The 21,713-nt window shown below is 40.9% G+C and overlaps 2 protein-coding genes across 2 annotated transcripts in view; both read right to left on the reverse strand.

The window, feature by feature from the left end:
- Positions 1-363: 363 nt before the first annotated feature.
- Positions 364-9,672, reverse strand: nlk1 (nemo-like kinase, type 1; the record flags this gene model as incomplete). Its single annotated transcript, XM_008305366.1, has 9 exons — positions 9,381-9,672; positions 8,314-8,747; positions 5,267-5,396; positions 5,125-5,180; positions 4,757-4,863; positions 2,239-2,324; positions 1,931-2,140; positions 1,253-1,354; positions 364-450 (listed from the first exon to the last, which is right to left on the reverse strand). Coding segments are annotated over exons 2-9 (1,086 nt in total), but the record flags the coding sequence as incomplete, so codon positions are not given.
- Positions 9,673-13,268: 3,596 nt separating this feature from the next.
- Positions 13,269-21,713, reverse strand: part of maza (MYC-associated zinc finger protein a (purine-binding transcription factor)) — a 10,519-nt gene continuing 2,074 nt past the window's right edge. The window contains exons 2-8 of the mRNA XM_008305364.1: positions 21,052-21,202; positions 20,425-20,804; positions 19,314-19,570; positions 17,492-17,555; positions 16,334-16,505; positions 14,618-15,055; positions 13,269-13,816 (exon numbers count right to left, since the gene is read on the reverse strand). Of these exons, the coding sequence (XP_008303586.1) occupies positions 14,730-15,055; positions 16,334-16,505; positions 17,492-17,555; positions 19,314-19,570; positions 20,425-20,804; positions 21,052-21,202 (1,350 nt within the window). The 3' untranslated portion in view covers positions 13,269-13,816; positions 14,618-14,729. The remainder of the gene's footprint in view (positions 13,817-14,617; positions 15,056-16,333; positions 16,506-17,491; positions 17,556-19,313; positions 19,571-20,424; positions 20,805-21,051; positions 21,203-21,713) is intronic.

The raw sequence follows: 21,713 nt of genomic DNA on the forward strand, positions 1-21,713 counted from the left end.
AGCATCAGTTACCATGGTGATCTAGCACTACGGCATAAGTTACCATGGTGATACAGGGGGTTAAAATTCAAAATAGTGAGATTAGCAGGTGCTAAAACGTTGATGCCTGATACCACAGTCTAGTTCAACAGGGTGGAGCAGGTGGTTTTTTATGTTGTGTAACATAAGGCACATAATGCTGGTGCTGCACAACAACAAATAAAAACATTTCAAGTAGCTGCACAATAAGCTACTGAAGATAAACGTGATCAATAACAATAAAAGAGCAATTTTGGGGAAAAAAATCATCGTGACTTTTCATCCCTCAGACGCCAAACAGCCGCACTGAGTTAATTAGTGTTGGTTTGTGTTGTGTGAACTCACCGGATCAAAGACCAGCATCCTACAGAGCAGGTGAACGGCTTCATGTGTGGCTCCATCAGACAACATGTAGAGAACCGACAGCGACGGCTGAGAACCAAACAAACACTGTTATCAGAACCTCTGAACATCTGTTACCCTCAACAACAGAAATATGCTCAGAAAAAAAATCACTGATGAAGAAAACAAGAAAAAAAAGAAAAGAATTATGACCAAGTGTTTTACTTTTTTTTGGAAGAAATAAAATAAAATAAAAACCAGTTGATTATGTGTGAAATGGATGACTAGACTAAGAGTTTTTTTCTTTTATTTTATATAATTGTTTTGTCAAGTTCACAACAGCACATTCTGATATTGAGCTCCTTCGTTGCTGTTTAGGTCCACTGATTATCTTTTTTTAAAACTGTTAATATTTTCGTGGCTTTACTGATTTTCCTCACTTTTTCCTCAATATGGACTTTTATTATTTTCTGCATCTTTTAATCATTATTGGTAGTCATTAATTTTCACTAGTTTAATACATTTTCCAACATTTCTATTTATTTTATGCATGTATTATAGTAGTTATGGTTTTTGTAATTATTATTGTTATTAGGATTGTGGCTGTGAATATTGTTTTTATCACTATTACCGTTTAATTTTTATTTCTCTAATTATATTATTTTGATGTCTGCAAACTACCAATAATTTACTCTTTATTTCTTGTGCTCTTTGATTTTAAATAGTTCATTCGTAAAATATATTTTTAACATGTGAACCATTTACCAGCTTGTCAATCATCTACAACTGCGGCTAGCTGCTGGTTAAAAATTAGGATAAAACATGTTTCTGTGTCATGTGGAACTCGTGTGGATAATAAAGTAAAACGGATCTAAATCTCAGGTGAACCTACCGGTTTGTGAGGACCTCTCAGGATATGAGCTCGAGCTCCTTCGCAGGCTGAAGCCAGAGCGGACAGAGGAGGCGTCCCGAGCAGATCTGTGATCAGATCCAGCTGCAGCACAGACAACAGACATGTTAGTCACACACAATAACAGGATATTAACACAATAAAATAACCATATCCTGTATATCAACATAATGAAGGGTCAAAAACCTTCATATTAACGCATAAAACTATCCACAACCTAAATAAAGAGGGAAAAAACTTTTTAAAAACCTGTATATTGACGAACATATCTCACTCTGGTCAAACATGAATGCATTCAAACCTGTGAGTCATGAACATTTTGTACATTTAAAGGACTACAATATCACTTTTTTTCTAAATATAAAAGAATCTGTGCAAGAGCAGTATTTTTATGAATGTGAAAGACAACACGCCTGCTCATGCTTCAGAACACACCAAGTGTTTGTAAGTGAAAAAAAAAAAACAACACGGGGAAACTTTTAATTTAAAATTTAAATGTTAAAATATATAATACAATAAATAAATTCATTGTGGCTCTAAACTGTTATTGAATTTCTCTCTGCAGCTGTCTGAAACAAAAACAAGCACAATGAGTCCTGCTGCACATGTTGGCATCTCAGTGAACCCGTGGGTCCAGATGTTAGCAGCTGGATGCTTCACCTGCTGAATGGGGCTCTGAGCCTGGAAGAGGATTCTCCGTCCCAGCAGCTCTGCGAAGATGCAGCCCACTGACCAGACGTCGATGGCCGATCCGTAGTGCCGGCAGCCCATCAGAACCTCCGGAGCTCTGTAGTACTGAGTCACCACCTCCTGGGTCATGTGACGCGACGGGTCGGGCTCCTCCACACGGGCCAGGCCGAAGTCACAGATCTGTACAAGGTAGAAATGAAAAGAATGACTTCTGTTCTGGACTTTCTCCACATTGGACCAAACACTGTGTTCCCACTCAGCAGACAGACGAGTGTTACCTTGAGCAGACAGTTGCTGTTGACCAGCAGGTTTCCAGGTTTGATGTCTCTGTGCAGGATCCCCGCAGAGTGAAGGTACTTCAAACCTGGACCAGAGAACCACAATCAAATCTCCTGCACTCTGACAAACACCTGAAGGTCACGTTTTTACCAAGTCTGTGTTCAAACAACTGAAGCAGAGTTTTAATAAAGGTTCCCCCCGAGCTGCTCAGAATCAGCTGATTCAGTATCTACAGTAGCATCAGGATATTTAATGAGAACTGCCTTCATATTATGAATATTTCCACAGCTACAGGCCCTTGAAGTCCACAGAGGTGGGTCTAAATGTCACACTTTTTAATGGACTTTTCCACCATTTCTGAGCCTCATAACTTCATCAGTACAGCAGACAGACACATGAAACATTCAGGGCTGATAAACACATTGAGTTCTGTTCAGACAAATCAGTTTAACATCCATCCAGGTGTCGCAATCTAAAAGACTAAATCTGCTTTCTTTTCCTAGAACCAACTTTGAGCATCAATATTATGGGATGGATCATAGTTTCAACAGCAAAGCTAAAGTGGACTAAAAGATTTAAATATGCCTTCATTAAAAAACTTTTTTCCCACATAGTGAATCGTGTCTAGAACACGGTCCTGGTGTCACATGTAGGTAGAAATGAGACCTTTCATTTGCTAGAACTTGCTCTGACCAACCACCAGCTGATATGAGCCTTGAAAGTTTACCTAAATACACTTTTCAAAGACTTCTCTGGTGAATTATCAGACAACAGAAACACATCCAGCGCTTGTTGCTATGACTCTGTGTCACACATAAAACTGCTGCACACGCTGACAAGAAACTTTGGAGGATGAGCACTTAAATGGTCTGTTTTGTCAAGACACACTTTTGAATCCATTGTTGCTGAAGTGAAAGGACTGTCAGCTTGTAGACACACAGCATTACTCTGTAAATCAGCGTCCCGCCTCGACAACACTGTAATATCTTGTAGAAATGTATTTTCCCAACAACACCTTCGAGCAACAGTTTCCTACATAGGAGCAGAACTTTCTGTGCAGATGAGACACGAAGCAGTCGTAAAAATAACAACATTCCTGAACCTGTTTGTCCTCCGCATCAACATTTCTCTGAGGTTTACAGAAAAATTGGCATCAGGTGCACTGCAGTAAGTAAGAACTGCTTGGTCACTGTTTAAAACAGTCTGAAGTCTCTGGTTTCAGCTTCTTCTATGGGAATATTTTCTGGTTTCTTTCCTCCTCTGTGACAGTAAACTGAATATCTTCAGACAAAACAGGACATTTGTCATCGTGAGCTGAAAGAAATCCAAACCCTGATGCTGATGCAAAGTGTTTCTTCATTTAACAGCAAGGAGACAAAGAGTCAGCGAGCGTTTATCAATATGACTGTTTCCACCACTGATTAATGCATCAAATATGTTCTGGATTAATTGATTAGATGTTAGAAAACGGTGAAAAATGTCCATCAGCTTCCTGAAGTCTAAAATAACGTCCTCAATGAGCGTAAACATGGGTTGATGGAAAACAATGAATTGATGAATAATCGATGCATTAAATGCCAGAAAATAACGAAAAATGTCTGAGAAATCCATTTTGGAAAATAAAAAGTGACACCAAACCCAAGCTGCTAATATTCACATTGAAGCTTTAACCAGCAGATGTTGAGTAAGATTCCTAAAATGATGCTAACTGTGCATGTTTCAAAATCAAATCACATCAAGCTTATTGTCATGTTGCTGTACGTACACAGCAGTACAGGCAGGATGAGAGAACGCTTCTCCAGGATCCAACAACTTAAAGCAATTTAAATGAACAAGTGTTTGCATATCTGGATCAGCAGTTCAGCGTTCTGACAGCTTGTGGAATGAAGCTGTTCATCAGTCTTTAGGTTCTTCCTTTAACGCTCTGGAAAGGTTTGCCTGATGGTAGCAGTTCAAACAGTTTATGGAGAGGCTGTGAGGAGTCCCTGACAATGTTCAGTGACCTGCTCCTGCTCTGGAGAAGTTCTTGTACGGAGGTGAGGGGAACTCCGATGACCCTCTCAGCTCCTCTAACTATCCTCTGCAGAGCTTTTCTGTCTGACAGACTGCAGCTGGAGGACCATGTGGAGATGCAGGATGTCAGAACGCTCTCTATTCTGGTTTATAGTTATGGCCTCCTTTAATGTAATATTATGTGTTTTTGGGTAGCAGGGGAAAAATCTGAAAATATTCTCATTCAAGAAGCTGCAGTCGAACAATTTAGACTGATTTTATATTAAAAAACGCTTATCCTTTCTAATCATTTTCAAAACAGTTGGTGAATAATTTAAACATTTGACAACCACATGACTGATCACTGCAGCTCCAGATGCTTCACTGGGTTTTTGACTGGTGACCCTGCTGTGGACATTTTTAACAGATAAGCTACACACCACACGGTTAAAAAAAAAATCTTGTTTCTAAACAGAGACTCTGGATCTATGTGTCAGCTGTGACGCCCCGGCGAGTGTCGCTCACCTCTGAGGATCTGATAGAGGAAGACCTTGATGTGGTCGGTGGTTAGAGGCTGAGGAGACACGATCACTTTGTGGAGGTCGCTCTGCATCAGCTCCGTGATCACGTATCTGCAGGGCGGCTTTCTGTCAAGGAAAACAAACCCACTGACCTCCGCCTACGACGACACGAAGCAGCTCAGGCCTCCGTTTTAGCTCAACAACAAGTGTCAGGAACACGGGAAAAAGAGCAGCTTTAATCACGAGTGTCCGGTCGCACATCTGCAGTGAGGAGCTGGATTTAGACCTGCAGCTAAATTAAGTGAATTAAAAGGAGGACAGGAGGGACATTTAATGAGGAGAAACTGGGACAGAAGGTGTGATGAAGGATACATCTCCTCGAAGCAGTCGATCTGCGGAGGCTGCAGGATGTCCAGAGCCGACAGAACCTGCACGGAGACAGAAAAGCACAACATTTAGTCACTTTTTTTCACATCCAAACATAAAAACAAGGCGTCTGTTAGGGGATCTTTACATTGTCGTGTTTGAAGAAGCACAGCATCCTCAGCTCTCTGAAGACCCTTTTACAGGAGACCAGGTTCTGGAAGACATTCGGCATCTTCTTCAGAGCCACTTTTCGACCGTCGCGAGGATCAGTCACCGACCTGAAACGAAAAAACGAAGAAATAAAGTCATGAAATCAAACTAAAATTGTACAGTTGTTTTATTTTATTTTATTTATGTTATTTTATTCACCTATTTTATTTGTAATTTTTAAATAGTACTTTCTGCTGCTGTACCACAGTAATTTCCCAGACTGGGATTAATAAAGTATTTTCTATTCTAAAAACTGGCCTGTGGTTTGGTACGATCAGCTCAGTGGTGATTTAAGAATGAAGTTATGAATTTATTTCATTTGAACTTTCAGTGCAGTTCAGCAAAAACGGGAAGAAAGTTAGATGATGTTTCAATCTTAAAAAGACAAAACTAGAATAGAATAGAATAGAAAAATACTTTATTTATCCCAGTCTGGGAAATTACTCTATTGTAAAACTAATAAAAGGTTAGATTAAAAAGAGAAGCCATCTTGGTATTAAAAAGGCAGAAATCTGGGTAACGTTACGTTTTTGGTCACAAAGGAGCAAAAACATACGGATAATAGAATAAATGAATTCTACAATGACAACAGTGTTTTGATTTAAAATGCTAACATGAAGACATTAACAAAGCACAAGTAATATTTTAGTAAACACCAGAATACAAAGCTGAATTTCCTCCTTTATGCTTCAAACATTCTCTTTAAATTTCCAATAATAATGTGAAAAAAAATCGCGCTTTTAATTAGAACTACAAAAATTTGTCAAGTATTAAATCATTGACCGACTCTTTAGATAGTTGGTTGATCAGTTTGAGGAACTTTTTTTAATTTTAATGCTGTGATTTCATACCTGGAAACGTGTAATATTATCTGTGCAATGACCTGTTTCCTGTTATTAGATTAAAAGGATGTTATTTCTACAAACCAAGGTGGGAACATGCAGAGTCGCCAGAATCTAAGGAATCATTTCAGATGTCTTACAAAATAAAAAACCAACAACAATCTGAATGTCACTTTCTGTTTTCACAAATTGATTTTTCAGACATTTTTCATGATTATCCGGCCAGCAGTAGACAAGAGGATGCATCGATTAATCATTAAATGTATCGTTTTCAAGTCTTAGCCCCAAAAAACAATCATTTTAAGTGTTTGAACTTTGTTAACTGGAAGCACAGAAATCCCCTTTTACATATTTCACACGTTTTAAGCATGACAGTAAAAGTTCTGATTGCTTTTCATGTCCTAGTTATTATACAGCTGTCAGGTAAAAGCTGTGGATTAAATCTGCAGATAATAATGTTCAAATTCAAAAACAATGATGAGCACAAGGATTCAATGCAGCTTAATTAAATCAGTAAACCAAAATTATTTAACTCGCTGCAGCTTCTCAGTAGGTGAAGATTTGCAGTTTGTCTTTTAAAATCATTTCTAAAACAATGTGGGTGTCACTTTTTGCTCCAGTATTTTCTGTCCTTTAACACATCAGACATCAAATGACAAACAAATCAGGTACATTTACTGGTTGGGAATCATCTTGTCTAAGTGTTTGTGTTTTGTTAATTGTGTTAATTAAATAAACTATTCTGCTGGTTTCGGTTAAACCTGAAGCCTTTTCATCAAACATTTCATGTCAATGCACAGAGATGAGGACTCTGCCACCATTTTAAAATCTAACAGTGAAAATTATTTTCATTGTCGAATAATCTATTGGTTATTTTCTGGGTTAATCGATCAGCTGTTCTGTCCACAAAATGTCAGCAAATGGTGAAACCTATCGATCAGTGTTTCCCACAACGCAAAGATCTTCAGCTTACTGTCATAGACGAAGGAAACCAGAAAATATTCATAAGAAAGAAAATGTTTTCCCCTTTAAATTTACTCACACCAATCTATCAAATTTTTTAAAACAATCAGTGATTACTTCAATAGTCGACGACCAAATGATTAACTACTGCAGCCGTGGACGAGTAACCGAGTCTCTGACTGGTGGCTGAACAAAACAAAAGGTTTTTTTAAAAGACGTCACCTTTGGCCTAAAGACACTGACGGACGTTTGCACCATCTTGTGACATTTTAGAGGCAAAACAATAAAAATAATCAAAAATGTAATCAGCAGTTTAATTGCTACTGAAAGTCATTGTGAGCTGTTGCCCGACATGAAGCCAAAAACAGAGAGTTCATTGTAGCTTCTCTTGAATTCATGTTAAAAATCACAGATCACACCACAAACCATGAAGGTGAATTAGGCTGCACCCAATAAACATTTTCACTGTCAATGAATGTGTTGATTATTTTCTGGATTCATTCATTAACTGTTGGTTTTCTGAAATGTCCGAAAATGGTGAAAAAAAAGATCCGTTTACAGCCATAGAGCAGGAAAGAAACCATCAAATATTCACATGGAAGAAACTAAACTCACATCATTGAAAACCTTTTCCTCAAAGAGCGACTCAATTGTCCAAATAGTTGATGATTAGTTCAATAGTTGACTAATTGATTAATCGTTGCTGCTCAGACGTCATTTCAAGCATAAGTTTAAATCAAGGCAGCAAGTAACTGATGTGTTCATCATCTGTAACATGTTGACAGCTTTACAAAGCCCAGGATGACAAATGTCAGGTTTTAAGCAAAACGCAAAGACATTCAGTTTGATGTCAGAGGAGGAAAGAATCCAGAAAATAATCACATCTAAGAAGCTAAGAAGACACAATCACTGATTTTAGACTTGCTATCTCAAGAATTACTCAGTGGTCAACTACTCAATGGTCCAAACAGTTGATGAATAATCTATGAGCTGATAACTAATCGATGAGTCCTTGCAGTTGTTTTCTCTTACAGATGATATGTTGTTTAAAATGGTCCCTACAGACATAAAAATAACAAATAAATACACGTCTGAAGGCACAGAACCTGCTGAGGCTCCTAGCCAGGCTTCATGTCAGCACACTGTGATGGATGTTTGGGCCTCGCTCATGTTTTCTTACCAGACGACTCCAAATGCGCCATAACCGATGGGCCGGTCCGGCTCCATCTCTGCGGGGCTCGGCACCTCGCTGGCCGGGTTGCTGTAGGGTTGAGGCACCGCCGCTCCGCCGCCGGCGCTGCCTCCGAGAGCCGTGGGGTGACGGGGGGTCCCGGCCGGGGCGGTGGGTCCGGTCAGGCACGGCGTGGCGCTGAGGCCCGTGGATGGAGCTCCGCAGGAGGAGTTGACACAGAAGTACTTGTGGCCCAGCTCGGAGCCCGGGAACAGATCTCCACACACGGTCTGCCGGCCTGCGCCGTGAAAGGCCATCCTCCACTAACCGAACCCACGCACGGTCCACTGGATCGGAGCGGCACCAAGCTGCTGCTGCTGCTCCCGGCACGGCTCAGCTCGGCTCGGCTCGGAGCTCCTCACTCTGCAGGACCCATCGGCCTCCTGTGTGGCACACGGAGCGTGGTGTTACCGAGCCCATGTAAACAAGCGGAGCCGAGATGGAGAGAGGCGCAGCGGCTGTGATCTGTACACCGCAGCCGGAGCGATTGTTCGGCAGAAACGTGCAGATAAACACATTTGACGTCCGAAGCGAGCTGCTTAAAACACAGTCAATTCGTTTAAACACCGGCCTGGGAGTTGTGTGGCAGCTAATTACTCATTTAACCAGTTTAACCAGCGAGTTTAGTCACCTTTGTTTGTAGCGAGCTGCTCTTACCTGGTTAGTGAAGCTGCTCGAAGCTAACAGAATCCGGCGAGCTAACAGCTCAGCTCCAAAATATAAAAAATATCTAAAATAACTGTTTAACCGGATGCTAACTACATCCAGTCAAACTGCAGAGAACATTTCACCAACACAAACACGCATAATTTTGTTCATTTCATTTCAAAAAGACAAATAAACTAAAAATAAAATCCACTGCCGTCGGGAAACGAGCTAGCTACATGCTAACCAGCTGTTCAGGCTAATTAGACGATGTCTGACCCACATAAGCTCCATTGGTCGGTTACGGTGACCCAGATAATTTAAAAAACAAAGCATCCCGCGTTTAAATGAAATAAAATTAACGTACAAACCTAGCTCGGTTGGAAGTTCGATGGCATGGCACGAAAACAGGCGTCAAAAAGGGCAAAAAAAAAAAGCCGAGTTAGGTGCTCGTCGCCCCGGCTGCCGGAGCTAGCCGGATCGTTAGCTAGCTCTCGCCGCAGCTAGCTGCTGACTGCCCGCTAGCTGTCCATCGTTCCGTGACACCCAGAACCGGAGAGTCCCACAACGGGCAGGAGGTTCTGCTGGGTTCTGGCTGTCGGCTCATCCAGCAGGAGCTTCTCTTTAAACCCAGCCCGACTTGTGGTGGCTTTTTGCAGCGACGGCTAGCTGGTTAGCAGTGGAGGAGGAGCCGCTGAGCCGGGTGGGGGAGGGTTGATCTGCTGTAAACAATGTTAACTAGCTGCTGGTCATCAGTTAGCCAGAGTTAACCAGATGGACCAGAGCTAAGCAGGTTAACCAGCTACTGTCAGCTTATTCCTGATCTTCAACACAGGTCAGGTACGGATCTGAACACAAGGCTGAAAAATGATTTTTATTTTTAAATAATAAAATTAATGACCTGTTTTTAATTTTTAATTTTATAGACCAGCAGAAAAAAATTTCAATTTAATTTAACCACCTTAATTTGAAGTCTGTTTATGAAGATACTCATTTATTAATTTGAATAAATTGAATTTCTCCAAGGGGGTGAATAACTATCCATCGATCTGAATACATTAGCAAATAAAAAAAATACAGTAATAATAAATAGGGATAAAGGAATGACCTCAACTGAAACACGTTCAATAAAAAACTGTAATTTGACAGACAACTGATGCTTATAGATATTACACACTGATAAAAAAATAATTTATTTAACATTTTCTGTTGTCAAAATGTCTACAGATGTCTATGATATCTGTCATATTGACAACAAATCTTCATTAAATTACATGTCAAACTTAAGAAAAAGACGAAAACAAACAAAAACACAAAAAAGCCTGTAAATAAAGTCCACGTCAAAAGTCTGTATTTTCACAAATGGTAGTTTGTTCATTTGCAATGTTTTAACTGTAAAATTAGTTTTATTTCTGTATTTAAATCAGGTAAAATAATAATAATAACAATAATAATAATTTTACAGATATTTGCTGTTATTTGAAGGGGAAAAAAAGATTAAAAGATTGAATAATGGTAAACCATCTCTGTAATTTTACAGATTTCCCCATTTTGTTGTTTAAAATCACAGGGGAAAAAAATTACATGGCAACTATAGAAAACCAGGACAAAACAATAAATAATATCCACATCCAAAATCTGTATTTCTGCAAATAGTAAGTCCATATTTTATGAAACAATAAAACTACACTATTCAACTGTATTTAAATCAGCAAAAAAGATCATAATATTGTTCGATATTTTACAGATAATTGCTGTTATTTTTAGGTTTTTCAAATTGCAATATTTAGTAAAGCCTCTTTGCTGCCAGGTTTTCAGTTTTCTGAACCCTTTTTGTCAGAATAAGTTTAAGAGAAGTGCTTTATAACTTTAAAGTTTATTGTTGTTAACTTGCACTCAGTAAAGCAGCAGTTTTCTTGCAGCCTTTTTCTCTGGTTTTCTCTATGATGCATTTTGGATGTTTAAATTCTTCATGTTTCTGCTCTTGGGCTGCAAGGTGGTTCAGCGGTTAGCATCGTTGCCTCGCAGCTAGAAGGTCGCCGGTTTACGTCCTGGTGAGGACACCGGGGATCTTTCTGTGTGGAGTTTGCATGTTCTCCCCGTGCAGCGTGGGTTCTCTCCGGGTTCTCCAGCTTCCTCCCACACAGTCCAAAAACATGTTGAGGTTAATTGGTGATTCTAAATTGTCTGTAGGTGTGAATGTGAGTGTGCTTGGTTGTCTGTCTCTAAGTGTAGCCCTGTGATAGACTGGTGACCTGTCCAGGGTGTCCCCTGTCTTCACCCTGAGTCAGCTGGGATAGACTCCAGCCCCCCACGACCCTAGTGAGGATTAAGCGGCGTATAGACAATGGATGGATGTTTCTGCTCTTTGTACTGCTGCTGTTCTCCATGTTTAATCCCTCTGATCCACTGTAACCAGTTTGTCGCTGACCAGTTATCTCGACTTCTTGAATCAGGATCAAACGAGCCTGCTTGTGTAAACTTCACTGATTTCTTCCGTAAAGTCGAGTCAGGTTTTGGACTTTAATCCAGACTTTTCCGAGCCTGTTTTATGAACGAGCCCCCCTGGATTAAACAATCACCCGTGAAGATGAGTTCAACTTGAATCCACACATGCATTTCACTGCCTTTTAATACAGTAACGAGGCGCTATGCACTATGCATCAAGTACAATCAATATGCACAGCCACAGAAAATGTGTCACCAAGGTAGCTACAAATTACATGGCAATTTTTAAAGTTACAAATCAGCATCCAGAGTAAGAACAGAGATCATATGAAGCAGAGAAGTTATGCACATTCAATGTTCATGGGGAATATACACAAACTAGTTCGTCAGCTTTATAAAAGTGTATGTACACGACGGCCCGTCAGAAATACTCGCTCTGCTGTCCTGTGAAGGATCCGACAAACTGGAGACTGTTCTGAAATAAATTTGAGGGAAATCTGATGTACAGTGCCAATACAAAGTAACAACCCCCCTGGACGTTTTCCCATTTTGTTGCTTTTCAACATTGAATCGTGGTCAATTTAATTTGGCTTCTTTGACAAGAACTTACAAAAACAAAACACCCTTCATGTCAAAGTGGAGACATTTCTACAATGTCAATTAATTCAAAATATAAAGTAGTGATTGCATAAGTTTCCATCCTCTTTAAAAGGACGAATTGAACACAGGTGCAGCCAGTTGGTGCTCAAAGTCACTTAAAGACGCCTGAGAGGTCCAGTCACCATGAATCAGTACTCCTGGATATACGCTGCAAATAATCTGGGACTTGCCAAGATTTAAAATCTTATTTGTAGACACGATAGATAATTTGGCTTCTTTTAAAAGTTATTTACTCATTTTTTGTCCTTCATTTTACAGTACAATCTTTCACTGAGCATTAAAAATCTTATTTCAAGATTTCTTATCAAGTAAAATTGACTTGCTGCATGGACAGCAGATCATTTTACTAGTTTTAAGTCATTTTCTTCTCAGATTTAGTGTTTATATCTTATATTTGGGCTACACTTTTTTGCAGTGTAACTACACCATGAAGACAAAACATTGAATATCTGTTATAGTTCAGTTAAATCAATCATTAAGAAATGACAGAAATATGCCAAACCACCAAGACACCTATGACTCCTCGACAAGAGCTACAAGCTGCAGCAGCTGAGACGAGACACAACAACTCTTGTCTGTTCTTCACCAGTCAAAGGTTTGTGGGAGAATGACAAAGAGAAAGAAAGAAAAGCTCATATAAAATCTGGACTAGAGTTCACCAGAAGACATGTGGGAGACTCTGAAGTCAACTGGAAGAAGGTTCTTTGACCTGATGAGACCAAAATGGAGCTTTTTAGCAAACAGACTAGATACTATGTTTGTTGGACACCAGACACTGCATCACAAACACACCATCCCCACTGGGAAGCATGGAGGTGGCAGCATCATGATGTGAAGCATGGAGGTGGCAGCATCATGATGTGAAGCATGGAGGTGGCAGCAACCAACAAGGTGGTTGTTCTAGAGGCAGAGTCAGAGCTCAGACCTCAATCCAACTTAGAATCTGTGTCTGGACTTGATAAAGGCTGTTCACTCATGATCCCTGTGTAACCTGACAGAGTTTGAACAGTTTCACAAAAAAGAATGATGGAAAACTGCAGCATCCAGATGTTCAGGCTGGTTGAGACCAAAACAGGATCAAAGCTGTAGCTACAGCCAAAGGTGAATCTACTAAATACTGCCTGGAAGAGTTGAATACTGATGCAACCACTGATTTTACATTTTTAATTAATTTACATTACTTTGTAGAGATGTTTTCCCTTTAACATGAAAGACTGTTTTTTTTTTTTTTTTTGTAAATCTTTGTCAATAAAGACAAATTAAGTTGACCATGACTCAATGTTGAAAAGCAATAAAAGTCAAAAGCACCCAGGGTGGTGAATCCTTTTAGTATTCACTGTAAGTCACTGAGGTCTGCAGGTCCTCATCAGAAACAAACACTGATATCATGGGTTATAAAAACAGCTTTACAAAATCATGAGCGGCTGCGCTGGAAATCAAAACCATGAAATGATGACAGCTAGTCGCTAAGCCAGAAGAATAAAAATACACATTAATTTTCCTCCTTTATGAACAAACAGAGGCTTGGTTGCCGTCCGTCCGTCCTTCCTCGGCTCTGCAGGACGTCGTACAGTTTGTACAGAAAGTGTGAGTCTGTGGGTGCTGGAGGCAGATCGACTGCTGAACCAGAACAAAACGACATGGAATCAAACGTCCAGGCAGGTTCTCCTGACCGGTGTCCACCTGTGGCACAAATGATCTGCAAAATAAAAACAAAGGAACGTCATTCATCTGCATGCCTTTTTACAGTTAATCCTCATTTAATTTCAAATCCTAATTTAGTTTTTAAACTTTAAAGTAGGGGATTATTGTGTGGATTAAAATTATAATGTCAGCAAGCAGAGAACATTCACACAACAGGATTTTTTGTATCTTTGTTCCATCTTTTTGTGTCTTTTTTGGATGGTTTTGCCTTTTTTGTGTCATTGTATCATGTGTTTTTTGGTGCAATTTTTGTATCTTTTTGTGTCATTTCCATCTTTTATTCCTACAACTTCTGTCATTTCTGCATATTTTTTGTGCCTTTTGTATCATTTCTGCATGTTATTCTTGCACATTTCTCTTTTTGTGTCATGTTTTCATCTTATTTGCATGGTTTTGCCTTTTTTGTGTCATTTTGTCTGTTTTTGTGTAATTTGTGTATCTTTTTGTGTAATTTTCATCTGCTATTCCTATAATTTTTGTCATTTTTGCCATTTTTATCTTTTATTTTTGCAACTTGTGTCATTTATGCATCCTTTTTTTCCCCTTTTTGTGTCATTTCTGCACATTATTCTTGAATATTTTTGTCTTTTTGTATCATGTTTGCATATTTTTGTGTCCTTTTTGCCTCTTTGTATCATCCTGACTGTGATCTGAGTTGTCTCTCCTTCTTCGTGGTTGTTCTGTTTCCACAGAGCTGCAGGACTTTATGTTACTGTGAAAAATGAGCCTCAGTGAGGAAAAATGAAACAGGAGCAAACTGAGCACATGAATGGCTTGGGGTTAAATGTCCACACACCTGGACCGGCTGCTCAGTTTCCTCCACGTCTCTTAGCTGCTGCCTCCTCCCCGGTCCCACCTGGTCCCACCTGGTCCCACCCGTCCCTCCCCGGCTCCCCCGGCCCTCCCAGCTAGCTGTGGGGCTGGGGGGCGATACTGGAGCAGTCAGTAACCAGCAGTCCCACTGTGCTGGCGCTGGACACGGTGACGGCCACGCTGGTGGTGCCGACGGGCCCGGCGCTGGTCGGGTCGGGGCCCGGGTCGCCCTGGTTGGCGTGGGTGCCCATGTGACCCTGCAGCTGCGTGGCCGTCTTGCACTGAACTCCGCAGAGCTGACAGAGCAGCACGCCGCCGGCACCGGTCCCGCCGAAACCGCCCCGAGCGCCGCCGCTTTCCTTCCACTCCTGACCGTGGTGCTTCTGGGCGTGGACCCGCAGGTAGGTGAGCGTGGTGAAGCCTGAACACAAACACTCGGGTCAGAAGGTTCACACAGAGCGAGCTAAAGATCCAGCAACAGTTTCTCCTGATCATCTCTGCTTTACCTGGAACTTTGACAGCAGAAATTTCTAAAGATATCTGTGAAATTTTAGTTTCATATATCAAATACTTTCAGTGATCTTTTTTTTTTTAAACTACTCATCAACCCACTCTCAACAGGTTTTTTTTTTCCACATAGAAATTTAAACAGTTTGAACAACATCATCTCAGGAACTATTACAGATAAAAACCTGAACTTTTCACTGTTACTCCTCATCATGTCGTTGATTCAGAATCCGCAATCTTGAAGGCAGAACAGAACAGAATGGCACTGATGATCTGAGGCATAGATATGTATAATAAAGGCTAGATGTCTCGTCCACGCTGTCGGCCAATGGAATCACACGGCCACACTGGCGGCCATTTTTAAATAACCGTAACTTGCTCAATTTTATACCGATTTTCAAAACGGTTTGGTTTGTTATAAACCTATGGATACACTTATGAATAATTATGTTACACTCGCCAGCAACAATTAGCATTTTAAATATTTTGCATTTTATTTGTATTTTTGTAATTTGAATTGTAGCCATGTTAATAACGTTTGTAGGAAACCAAACCGTTTGTAAATCCGTCAAGATTTCAGCGAGATAAGAGTATTTACGCTTGTGCAGATCACTCACCGTCCTTCCCACAGGTTCTGCCAGAGAGCTGCCCCGTGTCAAGATGGCCGAAGGGTGATCCCGTTCGAAACGCTGCCCTAAGACATCTAGCCTTCATTATACATATCTATGATCTGAGGTGGAATAACAACTCCAGCATCAGATTTTTAACTTCTGGAGGGTCCTTAAGCTACTGATCTGTGTTACGAAAATGATCCAAACCTGAGCTTAAAATCCTGATATTTCAGACTCTATAAAAAATAAATAACTTCTAAGTTGAGAAGCCATGACAGAGAGTTTTCAGCTGAAGAGACGAGTACGGAAATTATTTAAAAATGTTAATAGCTAAATGTCTATAAAATGTAGAGCCACCATTTTTTCCCCCAGCCTTGATAACACCTGTGACAACTAGATTCAACATACACAAAATGTTTCTATCATTCTACATGTGTTGTAGTGACAGTAGACATTTCTGAGTTCTCTCTCCTTCTTCACGGTTGTTTGTAGGACTTTATATTGGAGTGAACCCACAGTGAAGAAAAATGAGACGGGATCAAAGCGGTTCGTGTTGTGAGTAACTTCCACATGTTTCTTACTGCGGTTGCAGAGGTGGCAGGCGTGGTGCTGTGATTGGTTGTGGACTCTCATGTGGTCGGTGATGTAGGCGGCCGACAGCAGCTTCCCGCAGATGTGACACGGAACCTTTTCTTCGTGGCGAATCAGGTGAGCGCGAAGACGATCCCGAGTGGCGAACGCCGACGTGCACGTCTGCAACAAACAAGGAGGTGCGTGAGAAGACTTTTAGTAAACGGGTTATAAAGACATCAGTGTGTTCTCCCCCCTGACCTCCTCAGAATCAGCTGATTCTGTATCTACAGTAACTTTAGTATATATAATGAAGCCATGCAAAGTTTTACCTTCATACTATGAATATTTTCACAGTTACAGGCCCTTGAAGTACATAGAGGTGGGTCCAAATTTCACACTTTTTATTGGACTTTTTCCATCATTTCTGAGCCTCATAACTTCATCAGTACAGCAGATAGACACATGACATTTTCAGGGCTGAAACACACATTTGAGCTTTGTTAAAAACTGCAACCAAATCAGTTTTACATCCACTCCAGGCGTCACAATCTGAAGGCTAAACCTGTTTTTTGTTCATTTTTTTCTATCACCAATTTTGAGCATCAATGCTATGACATGTATCATAGTTTCATCTCACAAAGAGGCAAAACTGTCTCAAAGACACATAAAACAATCAAACTGTCACACTCAGCTACAAAAACGCGACACAGAATGACACTAAACAAGAAAAACGTGATACAAAATGCCTAAATCTAGAAACAAAGCAAAAAAAGAAAAGAAAAAATGACACAAAACAAGGAAAACGTTACATCATGCAACATATTTATTAGCCTTCATTTCAAGAATTCAAAGAGTTTCTTTGTTAAATATAGAAGCAGTAGTGGCGTCAGTAATGATGCCAGATTTCAGAAAATTAATGATTAGTTGTTGTACATTTCTAAACTTTGTACACTTGAGTCAGGTATTGTCTTTTATGACTGTTTGGGTGAAAATACAAGAGGAAAATGTTTAATTATTTTACAAATTAGTGCAGATTTACCTCTAAAGAAAGCATTAATGAGGGTGGACTTTTAAATGTTTGAGGTCTGATTTTTTTTTGGGACTTAGTTGATCATCATCCTGGTGATGAAGGTGAGTTTGATGCAGTGAACAGGTGAGTTTGTTACCGTGCACTTGAAGGGTCTCTCTGTGGAGTGAACCTGTCGGACGTGACTGTTCAGGTGATCCGGTCTGAAAACACCAAAAAAACAAAATGAATCAAACTCTGCAGAGCACGACGTCGGATGCAGGAAACTGTGCAAATGTGTCCTGAGAATAATGAAAGATGAGCTGATCTCCAAAAGAGTTGAAGTTGAAGATGAATTCTTTTTACTCTCTGAAGTGGAATCAGCGTTTATCTTTATTTTGTGCAGTTTCAAAGTGAAAAAAAGTGAAAAAGTAACATGCAAAAGTCTTTAAGAGAGTTCAGCTTTGTTTATCATTTCAACCTCAGACCAGAATGAGCTGGTTTGGGCTTCACAATGAAACAAATGTCAGATTAGACAAATGATTTCAACTATTTTAAAGTGATAAATTATATCCTAATCGTGCAATACAAGAAGATAAAACAGACAAGTCAACAGCATAAAGTGCTTTCCAGTGAAAAAGTGAGTGTGGAGCCCTGATGAAGGTTTTAGCCTCACAGTTGTAGAAGCCGATAATGTAATAAATGTGCACTTTTTAACATGTAATAGGTCAATAATGTAATAGGTTATTATGTTATTGCCGTTATTGGTTCAGGACTTTTATTACGTTATTGGCCAATTATTATGTTATTGGCCAATTATTATGTTATTGGCCTATTACATTTTAAAAATGGCAAATTTATTACGTTATCGGCTGTTATTACATTATTGGCTTCTACAACAGTGCCTCAAGCTGGACATGATGGAGAATCTGTGCAGAGCAGCGTTAATCTGACAGCACTGCTGCAGAAAGAACGTGTGAAGAAGAACTGAAAGACTGAGCCACTACAAAAACAAGCTGAGCATGCAGGGTGCCCAAACTAGGGATGAACCAATGTGTTTTTTAAAATGTTAATATCGATTACTGGTTATCAAGAAAGGCGGACAGCCAATATCTGGAACCAACATACATTAAAAGTTACTTATTAACAGCATGTGATAGCGGTGAGCCTGTCATTCATTACTAGGCTTCTTCATTAACAAAGATTACTGTGCCTGAATATGTACAATAGAAATAGGAGTGATGACATTTGAGCGTCCTGTGACCCAACGATGCTCTCCTGTTTACTGTTTGATCGACAGTTTGTCTCCTGCTGCTCCTCTCTGTCTTTAGAATCTTTTTCTATTTTATCACTTTTATTTCCCACTACGGTTCAGATCTTAAAACAATGTTAGTTATTGATTTCCAGACTCTGTTTCAGTTTAATCTGTGGCTGCTTCCCAGCCTACCTGCTAGCCACTAGCATAGCATTAGCCACTTTAGAAGCAGCTAATGTCCTGATTTGTTGGCTGTGCTTCTTGTTCAGTTTTATTTGTTTCTGCTAGAGGGACGTGTCTATCAGTTAGAACAGTGTTAGTGTTAATCTGATTTTAGGAAGAAGTGACATACTCTGCCTCTCTGTGTAAACAATGGCTTTCAGCGATTGGCTGTTACTTCTGTCAATCAGACAGAGATGTGGGCGGGGCATCAGAAAGAGAGCGACTGCATCAGAGCCAGAGTCACATTTAATATACTTTGTCATAAACTGTCAACAAAAATAATGATACAGATAATCTACAAATGCCAAATATCGGCCTAAATAGTCGATCCCTGCCTTAAACCTTCCTTTTATTGTGACTCTGAAACTGTAAAATACAAATCAGGCACTCTTGCTTAAAATATTGCAGGAATCTTTAAACCATTTGGAGATCCGTTCACCCTGTCCTTGCTCTGTAGTAACAGAGGTTCCATCCAGTGTTAAGAAAGTTTTCTGTGGGTCGGTACCTGGAGAAGGCCTTGGCGCAGTGCGGGCAGACGTAGGGCTTCTCGACGCCGCCCTGGTGCGAGCGGACATGGTAGCTCATCCGGTCTTTCCTCTTGAATCGCTGCTGGCAGATGGGGCAGGAGTAGGGCTTCTCGTCCGAGTGCGACAGCCGGTGCCGGTTCAGGTGGTAGACGTCTCTGAAGGCCTTACCGCAGGCTTCGCAGGCGTGGTTCTTCCTCACCTGGTTGGTGTTGGCGATGGGGGCGGGGTTTGGGTTCTGTCGGTGCAGGAGAAGAAGAGTTGCGTCCAAATGTGCCAAAATATTTTCATGCGTCTCAGTCGGAATCCAACAGATGACGGAGAACTTTCAATCAAAACAAGCTTCAAAAGATCAGGTGACTTTTTTTCTTGTCAGATGGCAGCAGCTTAATTTAAACGAGAATGTTCTGTGTGTGTTTAACCCTCTGAAGTCCTGTGTGTGGTTTCTTTTTCTTTATTTTTATTTTTTTCACAGAATCTGGTTAGAGCCCCGCAACCCTAGTGAAGATTAAGTGGTGTATAGATAATAGATGGATGGTTAGAGCAAATAATTTATTTTTTGGCAATTTTTCAAGATGAGACAAATATTCCAAATACATCGCAGGGAACAATGAGCCCTCAGTGGAGAATAATGTGATGAGAGCAAAAAAAACCCAGAAACTGCTCCGAGTTCAACATATTTCACCTCCAACGAATGGAAACTTGGTTCTATCTGTACTTTCTGTCTCCTTGTGTTATTTTTACTTTTTTTAAATTATTTTTTTGTATTTCTAAAAAAAAAAAAAACAATGTGTATGGGTAATTTTTGTCTATTAATTATGCAGCTTTTGTGCCATTTTTGTGTCTCTTTGTGTGATTTTGTGTCTCTTTGTGTCACTCTGATTGTGCCATACTGCACAAGAGACATTTCTGAGTTCTCTTCCTGGTTGTTCTGTTTCCACTGAGGTGCAGGACTTTATGTTGCAGTGAAAAACGAGCCACAGTGAGTTAAAACAAGACAGGAGTTCAGAGGGTTAAGCAGCGTGTGCAGACGAAAATGGACAAACAGAACCTCTGAGTTCTCTTCTCTGGCTCGGTTCCCGGAGAACCCACCTGCTCCATGGACCCGACGACAACAACAGCTGCTTGGATGGGCTGAGGCGGCGCAGCCATGGTGACGGTTGCCGGGGCGATGGACACGGACACCGGCTGGCCCTCCTGGTTGGCGAGCTGGCCCGGCTGGGGGAGGGTGTCGGTGGCGGGCTGTGGGGGAGGCTGAGGGGGGAGGGTGAGGTGGAGGAGGGACAGCGGCACCGTCTGCTTCTCCAGCCGACCCGCCTTCGCTCCGTCCTCCTTCTCCCGGGCCGCCCGGTCCTTCATCTTGATGCCGGTGTGGACCGACTGGTGCCGCCGCAGGTTGTAGCTGTTCTTGAACTCCTTGTTGCAGGTGGCGCAGATGTGGGCCGGACGGGTCGGTTTGGTCAGAGGTTTGACTGAGGACACAGGACGGGGTCATGGTGTTAGAGCTGCACTTTGTTGTACTGACTGTTTCACACACATAACTGTCTCACTGAAGAATGTGTATGAAGGACAAAATGTGTGTCTTCTGCAGCTTGAACAACCAAAAGTCAACAAAAAAAATGTTCATTTTACATTAAATTCTTCTGATACAATTTATTTTATGGCAGAAAACTGCAGAAAAGCACTTTGTGTGGTTAGGATTTGTTCTGAGGTCCTCACCCGGCAGCGGCTCCTCACTCAGAGCCGCCGTGTCGACGGTGGACGGCGGCGCCACGATGTGTTCGGCCGGCGGACTCTGAGCGGCACCGGTCAGATCCGGCAGCAGCTCCGCCTGCAGAGGCGTCTCCGGCTGATTCTGAGTCGTCGGCGTCTGTCCAAATGAACAACAATGTCTGGATTATACTGCAGCAGGATTTAACACATATTAGAGGTACTGGTACCACATTTAAGTAGGAAATACTTTTTACTGCTATTACATTTATGTGGCAGCGTTACTTCTGCATATATGTGTCCTCACCAAATCACATGACTGTAGGAGTTACAGTTTTAGAGACATTCATCTTTAAATGGTTTCACAGTTTGGTTTTTTGAGTGAAAATACATCAACTGTTAGGTATGAAAACATGTGAAAATCTCATCTTGTCAATTTCTAAATCACCAGATTAACCGATTATGACATTAGAGCTGTAACAAGTAACCATCCATCCATCCATCATCTATACAATGCTTAATCCCCACTAGGGTCATGGGGGGCTGGAGTCTATCCCAGCTGACTCAGGGTGAAGACAGGGGACACCCTGGACAGGTCACCAGTCTATCACAGGGCTACACTTAGAGACAGACAACCAAGCACACTCACATTCACACCTACGGACAATTTA

Source organism: Stegastes partitus, unplaced genomic scaffold (assembly GCF_000690725.1).
Source record: "Stegastes partitus isolate 25-593 unplaced genomic scaffold, Stegastes_partitus-1.0.2 Scaffold2486, whole genome shotgun sequence".
Classification (NCBI taxonomy): domain Eukaryota; kingdom Metazoa; phylum Chordata; class Actinopteri; family Pomacentridae; genus Stegastes; species Stegastes partitus.